This window comes from Paramacrobiotus metropolitanus, unplaced genomic scaffold, assembly GCF_019649055.1.
Source record: "Paramacrobiotus metropolitanus isolate TYO unplaced genomic scaffold, Prichtersi_v1.0 Parri_scaffold0000163, whole genome shotgun sequence".
Classification (NCBI taxonomy): domain Eukaryota; kingdom Metazoa; phylum Tardigrada; class Eutardigrada; order Parachela; family Macrobiotidae; genus Paramacrobiotus; species Paramacrobiotus metropolitanus.
Genome location: NW_026570383.1, coordinates 118,311 through 129,392, shown reverse-complemented (window position 1 = coordinate 129,392; position 11,082 = coordinate 118,311). Strand labels below are relative to the sequence as shown.

The following is an 11,082-nucleotide window of genomic DNA, read 5'->3' as shown; positions in this document are numbered from 1 at the left end:
GACGGCCGCGTACCACCACCCGGCACTGGGCGGAAGTCGTTGACAGCCGCGTACCACCACCCGGCACTGGGCGGAAGTCGTTGACGGCCGTACCACCACCCGGCACTGGGCGGAAGTCGTTAACGGTTACCACCACCCGGCACTGGGCGGAAGTCGTTGACGGCCGCGCACCACCACCGGCACTGGGCCGGAAGTCGTTGACGGCCGCGTACCACCACCCGGCACTGGGCGGAAGTCGTTAACGGTTGTACCACCACCCGGCACTGGGCGGAAGTAGTTAACGGCCGCGTACACCACCCGGCACTGACGGAAGTCGTTGACGGCCGCGTACCACCACCCGACACTGGGCGGAAGTCGTTGACGGCCGCGTACCACCACACGGCACTGGGCGGAAGTGGTTGACGGCCGTACCACCACCCGGCACTGGGCGGAAGTCGTTGACGGCCGCGTACCACCACCCGGCACTGGGCGGAAGTCGTTAACGGTTGCGTACCACCACCCGGCACTGGGCGGAAGTCGTTGACGGCCGCGTACCACCACCCGGCACTGGGCGGAAGTCGTTGACGGCCGCGTACCACCACCCGGCACTGGGCGGAAGTCGTTGACGGCCGCGTACCACCACCCGGCACTGGGCGGAAGTCGTTGACGGCCGCGTACCACCACCGGCACTGGGCGGAAGTCGTTGACGGCCACGTACCACCACCCGGCACTGGGCGGAAGTCGTTAACGGCCGCGTACCACCACCCGGCACTGGGCGGAAGTCGTTGACGGCCGCGTACCACCACCCGGCACTGGGCGGAAGTCGTTGAAGGCCGCGCACCACCACCCGGCACTGGGCGGAAGTAGTTAACGGCCGCGTACCACCACCCGGCACTGGGCGGAAGTCGTTGACGGCCGCGCACCACCACCCGGCACTGGGCGGAAGTCGTTAACGGTTGCGTACCACCACCCGGCACTGGGCGGAAGTCGTTGACGGCCGCGTACCACCACCCGGCACTGGGCGGAAGTCGTTGACGGCCGCGTACCACCACCCGGCACTGGGCGGAAGTCGTTGACGGCCGCGTACCACCACCCGGCACTGGGCGGAAGTCGTTGACGGCCGCGCACCACCACCCGGCACTGGGCGGAAGTCGTTGACGGCCGCGTACCACCACCCGGCACTGGGCGGAAGTCGTTGACGGCCGCGCACCACCACCCGGCACTGGGCGGAAGTCGTTGACGGTTGCGTACCACCACCCGGCACTGGGCGGAAGTCGTTGACGGCCGCGTACCACCACCCGGCACTGGGCGGAAGTCGTTGACGGCCGCGTACCACCACCCGGCACTGGGCGGAAGTCGTTGACGGCCGCGTACCACCACCCGGCACTGGGCGGAAGTCGTTGACGGCCGCGTACCACCACCCGGCACTGGGCGGAAGTCGTTAACGGCCGCGTACCACCACCCGGCACTGGGCGGAAGTCGTTGACGGCCGCGTACCACCACCCGGCACTGGGCGGAAGTCGTTGACGGCCGCGTACCACCACACGGCACTGGGCGGAAGTCGTTGACGGCCACGTACCACCACCCGGCACTGGGCGGAAGTCGTTGACGGCCGCGTACCACCACCCGGCACTGGGCGGAAGTCGTTGACGGCCGCGTACCACCACCCGGCACTGGGCGGAAGTCGTTGACGGCCGCGCACCACCACCCGGCACTGGGCGGAAGTCGTTAACGGTTGCGTACCACCACCCGGCACTGGGCGGAAGTCGTTGACGGCCGCGCACCACCACCCGGCACTGGGCGGAAGTCGTTAACGGTTGCGTACCACCACCCGGCACTGGGCGGAAGTCGTTGACGGCCGCGTACCACCACCCGGCACTGGGCGGAAGTCGTTGACGGCCGCGTACCACCACCCGGCACTGGGCGGAAGTCGTTGACGGCCGCGTACCACCACACCGGCACTGGGCGGAAGTCGTTGACGGCCGCGTACCACCACCCGGCACTGGGCGGAAGTCGTTGACGGCCGCGTACCACCACCCGGCACTGGGCGGAAGTCGTTGACGGCCGCGTACCACCACCCGGCACTGGGCGGAAGTCGTTGACGGCCGCGTACCACCACCCGGCACTGGGCGGAAGTCGTTGACGGCCGCGTACCACCACCCGGCACTGGGCGGAAGTCGTTAACGGCCGCGTACCACCACCCGGCACTGGGCGGAAGTCGTTGACGGCCGCGTACCACCACCCGGCACTGGGCGGAAGTCGTTAACGGTTGCGTACCACCACCCGGCACTGGGCGGAAGTAGTTAACGGCCGCGTAAAACCACCCGGAACTGGACGGAAGTCGTTGACGGCCGCGTACCACCACCCGGCACTGGGCGGAAGTCGTTGACGGCCGCGTACCACCACACGGCACTGGGCGGAAGTGGTTGACGGCCACGTACCACCACCCGGCACTGGGCGGAAGTCGTTGACGGCCGCGTACCACCACCCGGCACTGGGCGGAAGTCGTTAACGGTTGCGTACCACCACCCGGCACTGGGCGGAAGTCGTTGACGGCCACGTACCACCACCCGGCACTGGGCGGAAGTCGTTGACGGCCGCGTACCACCACCCGGCACTGGGCGGAAGTCGTTGACGGCCGCGTACCACCACCCGGCACTGGGCGGAAGTCGTTGACGGCCGCGTACCACCACCCGGCACTGGGCGGAAGTCGTTGACGGCCGCGTACCACCACCCGGCACTGGGCGGAAGTCGTTAACGGCCGCGTACCACCACCCGGCACTGGGCGGAAGTCGTTGACGGCCGCGTACCACCACCCGGCACTGGGCGGAAGTCGTTGACGGCCGCGCACCACCACCCGGCACTGGGCGGAAGTCGTTAACGGCCGCGTACCACCACCCGGCACTGGGCGGAAGTCGTTGACGGCCGCGCACCACCACCCGGCACTGGGCGGAAGTCGTTAACGGTTGCGTACCACCACCCGGCACTGGGCGGAAGTCGTTGACGGCCGCGTACCACCACCCGGCACTGGGCGGAAGTCGTTGACGGCCGCGTACCACCACCCGGCACTGGGCGGAAGTCGTTGACGGCCGCGTACCACCACCCGGCACTGGGCGGAAGTCGTTGACGGCCGCGCACAACCACCCGGCACTGGGCGGAAGTAGTTAACGGCCGCGTACCACCACCCGGCACTGGGCGGAAGTCGTTGACGGCCGCGCACCACCACCCGGCACTGGGCGGAAGTCGTAAACGGTTGCGTACCACCACCAGGCACTGGGCGGAAGTCGTTGACGGCCACGTACCACCACCCGGCACTGGGCGGAAGTCGTTGACGGCCGCGTACCACCACCCGGCACTGGGCGGAAGTCGTTGACGGCCGCGTACCACCACCCGGCACTGGGCGGAAGTCGTTGACGGCCGCGTACCACCACCCGGCACTGGGCGGAAGTAGTTAACGGCCGCGTACCACCACCCGGCACTGGGCGGAAGTCGTTGACGGCCGCGTACCACCACCCGGCACTGGGCGGAAGTCGTTGACGGCCGCGTACCACCACACGGCACTGGGCGGAAGTCGTTGACGGCCGCGTACCACCACCCGGCACTGGGCGGAAGTCGTTGACGGCCGCGTACCACCACCCGGCACTGGGCGGAAGTCGTTGACGGCCGCGTACCACCACCCGGCACTGGGCGGAAGTAGTTAACGGCCGCGCACCACCACCCGGCACTGGGCGGAAGTCGTTAACGGTTGCGTACCACCACCCGGCACTGGGCGGAAGTCGTTGACGGCCGCGTACCACCACCCGGCACTGGGCGGAAGTCGTTAACGGTTGCGTACCACCACCCGGCACTGGGCGGAAGTAGTTAACGGCCGCGTACCACCACCCGGCACTGGGCGGAAGTCGTTGACGGCCGCGTACCACCACCCGGCACTGGGCGGAAGTCGTTGACGGCCGCGTACCACCACCGGCACTGGGCGGAAGTCGTTGACGGCCGCGTACCACCACCCGGCACTGGGCGGAAGTCGTTGACGGCCGCGTACCACCACCCGGCACTGGGCGGAAGTCGTTAACGGTTGCGTACCACCACCCGGCACTGGGCGGAAGTCGTTGACGGCCGCGTACCACCACCCGGCACTGGGCGGAAGTCGTTGACGGCCGCGTACCACCACCCGGCACTGGGCGGAAGTCGTTGACGGCCGCGTACCACCACCCGGCACTGGGCGGAAGTCGTTGACGGCCGCGTACCACCACCCGGCACTGGGCGGAAGTCGTTGACGGCCGCGTACCACCACCCGGCACTGGGCGGAAGTCGTTAACGGCCGCGTACCACCACCCGGCACTGGGCGGAAGTCGTTGACGGCCGCGTACCACCACCCGGCACTGGGCGGAAGTCGTTAACGGCCGCGTACCACCACCCGGCACTGGGCGGAAGTCGTTAACGGCCGCGTACCACCACCCGGCACTGGGCGGAAGTCGTTGACGGCCGCGCACCACCACCCGGCACTGGGCGGAAGTCGTTAACGGTTGCGTACCACCACCCGGCACTGGGCGGAAGTCGTTGACGGCCACGTACCACCACCCGGCACTGGGCGGAAGTCGTTGACGGCCGCGTACCACCACCCGGCACTGGGCGGAAGTCGTTGACGGCCGCGTACCACCACCCGGCACTGGGCGGAAGTCGTTGACGGCCGCGTACCACCACCCGGCACTGGGCGGAAGTCGTTGACGGCCGCGTACCACCACCCGGCACTGGGCGGAAGTCGTTGACGGCCGCGCACCACCACCCGGCACTGGGCGGAAGTCGTTGACGGTTGCGTACCACCACCCGGCACTGGGCGGAAGTCGTTGACGGCCGCGTACCACCACCCGGCACTGGGCGGAAGTCGTTAACGGTTGCGTACCACCACCCGGCACTGGGCGGAAGTAGTTAACGGCCGCGCACCACCACCCGGCACTGGGCGGAAGTCGTTGACGGCCGCGTACCACCACCCGGCACTGGGCGGAAGTCGTTGACGGCCGCGTACCACCACCCGGCACTGGGCGGAAGTCGTTAACGGTTGCGTACCACCACCCGGCACTGGGCGGAAGTCGTTGACGGCCGCGTACCACCACCCGGCACTGGGCGGAAGTCGTTGACGGCCGCGCACCACCACCCGGCACTGGGCGGAAGTCGTTGACGGCCGCGTACCACCACCCGGCACTGGGCGGAAGTCGTTAACGGTTGCGTACCACCACCCGGCACTGGGCTGAAGTCGTTGACGGCCGCGTACCACCACCCGGCACTAAGCGGAAGTCGTTGACGGCCGCGCACCACCACCCGGAACTGGACGGAAGTCGTTGACGGCCGCGTACCACCACCCGGCACTGGGCGAAAGTCGTTAACGGCCGCGTACCACCACCCGGCACTGGGCGGAAGTCGTTGACGGCCGCGTACCACCACCCGGCACTGGGCGGAAGTCGTTAACGGCCGCGTACCACCACCCGGCACTGGGCGGAAGTCGTTGACGGCCGCGCACCACCACCCGGCACTGGGCGGAAGTCGTTAACGGTTGCGTACCACCACCCGGCACTGGGCGGAAGTCGTTGACGGCCGCGTACCACCACCCGGCACTGGGCGGAAGTCGTTGACGGCCGCGTACCACCACCCGGCACTGGGCGGAAGTCGTTAACGGCCGCGTACCACCACCCGGCACTGGGCGGAAGTCGTTGACGGCCGCGTACCACCACCCGGCACTGGGCGGAAGTCGTTAACGGCCGCGTACCACCACCCGGCACTGGGCGGAAGTCGTTGACGGCCGCGTACCACCACCCGGCACTGGGCGGAAGTCGTTAACGGCCGCGTACCACCACCCGGCACTGGGCGGAAGTCGTTAACGGCCGCGTACCACCACCCGGCACTGGGCGGAAGTCGTTGACGGCCGCGCACCACCACCCGGCACTGGGCGGAAGTCGTTGACGGCCGCGTACCACCACCCGGCACTGGGCGGAAGTCGTTGACGGCCACGTACCACCACCCGGCACTGGGCGGAAGTCGTTGACGGCCGCGTACCACCACCCGGCACTGGGCGGAAGTCGTTGACGGCCGCGTACCACCACCCGGCACTGGGCGGAAGTAGTTAACGGCCGCGTACCACCACCCGGCACTGGGCGGAAGTAGTTAACGGCCGCGTACCACCACCCGGCACTGGGCGGAAGTCGTTGACGGCCGCGTACCACCACCCGGCACTGGGCGGAAGTAGTTAACGGCCGCGTACCACCACCCGGCACTGGGCGGAAGTCGTTGACGGCTTCGTACCACCACCCGGCACTGGGCGGAAGTCGTTGACGGCCGCGTACCACCACCCGGCACTGGGCGGAAGTCGTTGACGGCCGCGCACCACCACCCGGCACTGGGCGGAAGTAGTTAACGGCCGCGTACCACCACCCGGCACTGGGCGTAAGTCGTTGACGGCCGCGTACCACCACCCGGCACTGGGAGTGTTGCATATTTACTATGCTGCATGATGAATCTTCCCTAATTAAGCAAAAGCAGGGTAGCGATCAAATCTAGCGAGCTAAAAAGGATATGAACTTCTGGATCGTTATTGCCAATCACACTAGGCATGTACTTGTAAGGCATGTAGCCCGCTGACAAACCAAAAAATGCAGAGCGAACCGGTATTTCATAGACAGAATTTCGTACAATTGTATGTTCCTACAAATTCGTACAATAACTGCTATAACGAATTCTTTTTCTCTTTTGCCATCGTACGAAGATCGCAGATTACACTGATCTTGCTTACGCCCATCTTCTATGCGTCTTCTCTCAGTTCAGCCAGTTCCGATAAAGCTACTAAGCTCTAACTGTTTTTGATTGTGAACACAGTGTCGTAGAACTACATAGATTTTATGAAATATCAACCACTTCGCTTACAAAACGCTTCCTAGTCCGTGTTTTTCTTCATCTTTTGTGAACAATCCAGGAAATTGCTCAAATTTTATCAGTTATACCTGATTCGAGCGCAATTACAACAAACAAAAAAGGGCACGTAGCCCACTAAAAATCCAAAAGTGCAAATTCCAAATAAGTCCAACAAAGTGGGCTAAACAACAAAAAAACAAGTGAGCCCAACATTCAACAAGGTAAGCAAAAGAAATAAGTGGGCGTAAGAAGCGGTCATTCCAGAAACATGTTGAGACCGGTATGTACGGAAAGCACAGTGAACATCGCTTTTAGGTCACTGATCCCGGAGCTCGCTGCTAACATCTCGATGCTCATGTCGTCCATCGCGTTGCGCATTTCCTCCACCACGACGCGAGTTTCTTTCGCTTCGGTTTCCACAGCTGTCATTCTGGTCTCCAGTCTCTCCACTTTGTCCTCCAGACGAATCATCCCTGCTTCAGCCCGTTCGGCCTGGCCATGGATGAGCTTCAGGTGGTCATTAACGCGGTCGAACCCTGCACCAATCGTTTCCGCCAAATGTTCACGCAGATCCGCAATCTGCTTCACGGCGAACTGCGATCCAATCGCCACCTGCACTTCGATAAAGGTCTTTGCGACCAACATGAACTGGTGCACGTGATCTTGTTGCGGGTGGTCGAGGCTCCAGGACTTGGCGAGACCCTCCATGGTTGACCGGGCCTTCTGCGCCTGGTCCACAAGTTCCTCCGGAGTGAACGGCCACACCACTGCGTCCGTGATCTGCAGAACACAAATACTCTAATACCGAGTGCCCATAAACCAGTTTGTACATTAAAAAAGGATCGCCATGATGCAAGGTATTAACAATTGTACCTTCTGGTTTCCAGACCCGCGCGCCAACCGTGAAACGCTTGACGAACTGAAACAAAGCACAATTTGGATCAGCAGGTACCTAGATTAAGGAATTAGACCAATGCGCTTTTATTACTGTAAATATGTTCGCGTTCGTAAATGTAAATATGTAAATAAATTCGTTAATCCCCACAGTTATCAGAGCAATGACACATATATTTTATGGTACAAAAGAATTGCTGTTGTTGAAATTTTATTTTTCGGTCAATTTTACTTTGCGTAGTCACTACTACTTGTTGTCCAAATTTAATTTTTTATTTATACGTATTACATATCTGCCTTTATTGGTCACTTTAATAAACATTGTACTATTTTATTAATTTTGTATGTATTTATTAACTGCTATTATTTTAATTCATCATGTACAACAATGTTATCCTTCGCAAAGTAATTTCGCAGCGATTTCAATACACCATAAGTTTAACCGGCGGGAAAAAAACTGAAAAGCTGCTGCTGAAATAAAGAGTTTAACACATAAATTTTGAATACTTACATCGACAACGTTAATGAGTGAGCCAGCAAAAATGATGATCACCATCACTGTTGCTAATCCGTCCATAAGCGGTGCCTCTGAACCGGTGAAGGTGATACGCGTCAGCCGTGTCATTACGCCGTCACTGGCGCCTGCTGCTGCGACGGGGCCCACTACGGCGACCAGGATGACGATGCCACACAACAACGTTGTACAGGCCGGGAAGTTCATTTTCCTGCAAACACAAGCACTTCCGTGGTGCATGCGGTATGACGTAGATATCATTTTGGAATTCCAATATCTGTCTGTGGCCATGTTCCATAAGTACGAATTTAATTGTTCAAACGTCAGTTTGCAATTTCAATTTCAGAACGTACACACGACTGTAATTTAGTGCTTGTAGTTACTACTATTTTATGATAAAAAGCCATGTTCTCAAAAGCTGCCTTTCAAACGGGGATACCATACAGCTTGGAACAAAACGGCTTCTGCTGCCTTCTTCTCACTGCCATAGACAGCAAAAAATCATTGTTAACGTAATATTTTTCGCTGATTTATCAGATCAGAAGCATCAAAACCGCCGAAAAATTTCAACAGATGCAAATATGGTTTTTGGCAGTACGCTGCTTTTGCTGTAGTACAAGAAAATGGATTTTTTAGGGAAGATGTGATACAAGTGCTCGATCCCAACGCTATGTAAATCAAATCAGAAAATGTTGTAGCTAAGTTACAATTATTTCATTATCAGACTTAGTTATTGAGCAAATAAATAAAAATTATAATGAATAAGCACGTCAAAAAGTAACAAATTAAGTAAGCGTTTTTATAACTTTGCACTGACAGCTGATTAACTAGTTAGTACTTATCCAACTAACAAGAAAAACCATGCAAGAATATATGCGGAAACTTAAGGATTATTATTTTCGTAATACAGTATAAGTACCGTAAGTAAGAACGAAATCGCACGCTGCTCAATTCATAAATTCAGGCAGTCTACCATAATATCTAGATAACTGCGGCGAGCCGCAAGAATCAACCATTTCAAAAAAATTGTTGGTACCATGTGTTGTAAATGCTTTCACTTTGACTGCGGTGAAAGCTAGCTCTGCACATAAAACCACCACAAAGGCCACACAATTATGTGCAGTAATTCTAATCAGAAAAATTGGTATCAAGTAATTTTTAAAATTAGGCATTATTCAGGGAATGAAAACGCTAACTGAGTAATTTATTATTAAAATTAGTAGTATCTGTAGCACGGATTACATATTGCGCATGTTTATGGTATGCTGAACCTGACTGCATCAGTACTGTACAATACATCTACCAACTATTAAAGCAATACTACGTACGCAATGTGCAATGCCCGCGTTACTTATTAATCGTAAATTACGTACTGTTAACTCCGTACTAGTGGCGCTGCCAACATTTGCGCAACGCCAACGCCACGCGCCCGTAGCGCGACGTGCGCAAAACAGCCCGCCGTTTTCCCGACTCGTTGCCAACCGTTACAACTACGTCCCTGCCAGACACGAGCAACCGTACAGCACGCTTGCATCATCCTAACGCCGCCGAAGTTCTTCGGTTTTCCAGACAAACACGAACATTTTCTATTAAAAACTCTCCTTTTTTTATACGATAGTACCACGAATCATTAATGAAACCTTCCTGCTACCATACAACCGATTCTCTAAGTAAATCGACGCGTGTGAAGGCTAGTCCAACTGGGAAAAGAAAACCTGCCCTTGACGACTAACTAACTTAATTACATCTTCTAAACAGCTCCGAGCATGACAGAAATTAAGGTTGTGCAAGGATAAAACGGTAACAAACGCTAGTATCGACGGGAGAAACGAAAATACTGAAAATTATCTTGGCACAACGGAAAAAGCGCAAACGGCAAACCAATATTTAAGCAAATTACGTTCGTACTAATTTCTTTACGCATTTAAGCAAACTGATACGAATCAGCTATCAGGAACTGTAAAAAATACAAAAATCTTCCCAGAAAAACGAAACACTCACCGACTGTAGGAGGGATACTTCGAGGAAACGTCCAAAACGATGGAAGTCTTCGATTTCACGGATGTCTGTGTCTTGGGAACGTTCGACGCGTGATTAGGATCGCTCAGCCGTTCTCTTCAATGCAAAAATCGGTATTAGTGTACGGTAGCTGTAATATTTGTCAGAGAAAAATCTACAAATTTAACCGTTCCTAATTACCTGAATTACTTCAATCTGAATCAATAGAAAACAGTAGAGATTCAAAACAACGCTCGGAATATCACACCAGAATTGGAAGGTTAAACTGATAACAGCTACGAAGACACACTGAACGAGGAATGACGACATGCCAATTTCGACTTTTCACTTGCACGGCAGCTAGCTAGCCGAGCTGCTGGTTGTACCTGTTGCCTGCGCTAGTCTGAGATGTCCCCGCCCCGAGCGCAGGAAATTGCGCAATGGGAAACGCCGGGAGGCGTTCGTATTGCGCCACACCCAATTCAGTGGCAGACATCGAGACTGTGCCAGCCCACATCGACACGTCACGGCATTTCCGACCGCCCACATTCCATGACGTTGACTTTCCTTCCCGTCGCGAATTCCTCTCTAAAATTTCCAGACATTTCGTGGAAATCATGAATTACGGTACGCAATGCTTTGTAAACGAGTTGAAAACCAGACATTACGAAAGCAAAACCAGACATTATGCAACATGCTCGCTTCTACGAGCCTTTGCTTGTTAAGGTCAGCAACAAGACTGGAAAACAATGCTATAATTTATTATTATTATCATTCTTGTTGATCAAAAATCATTA

The 11,082-nt window shown here is 57.5% G+C and overlaps 1 protein-coding gene across 1 annotated transcript; it reads right to left on the bottom strand.

The window, feature by feature from the left end:
* Positions 1-6,912: 6,912 nt before the first annotated feature.
* Positions 6,913-10,607, bottom strand: LOC129600081 (uncharacterized). The gene is made up of 5 exons (XM_055498474.1): positions 10,487-10,607; positions 10,289-10,402; positions 8,285-8,498; positions 7,753-7,798; positions 6,913-7,659 (listed from the first exon to the last, which is right to left on the bottom strand). The coding sequence occupies exons 3-5, from the start codon at positions 8,492-8,494 to the stop codon at positions 7,442-7,444; spliced, it is 474 nt and encodes a 157-aa protein (XP_055354449.1). The 5' UTR covers positions 8,495-8,498; positions 10,289-10,402; positions 10,487-10,607; the 3' UTR covers positions 6,913-7,441.
* Positions 10,608-11,082: the final 475 nt, after the last annotated feature.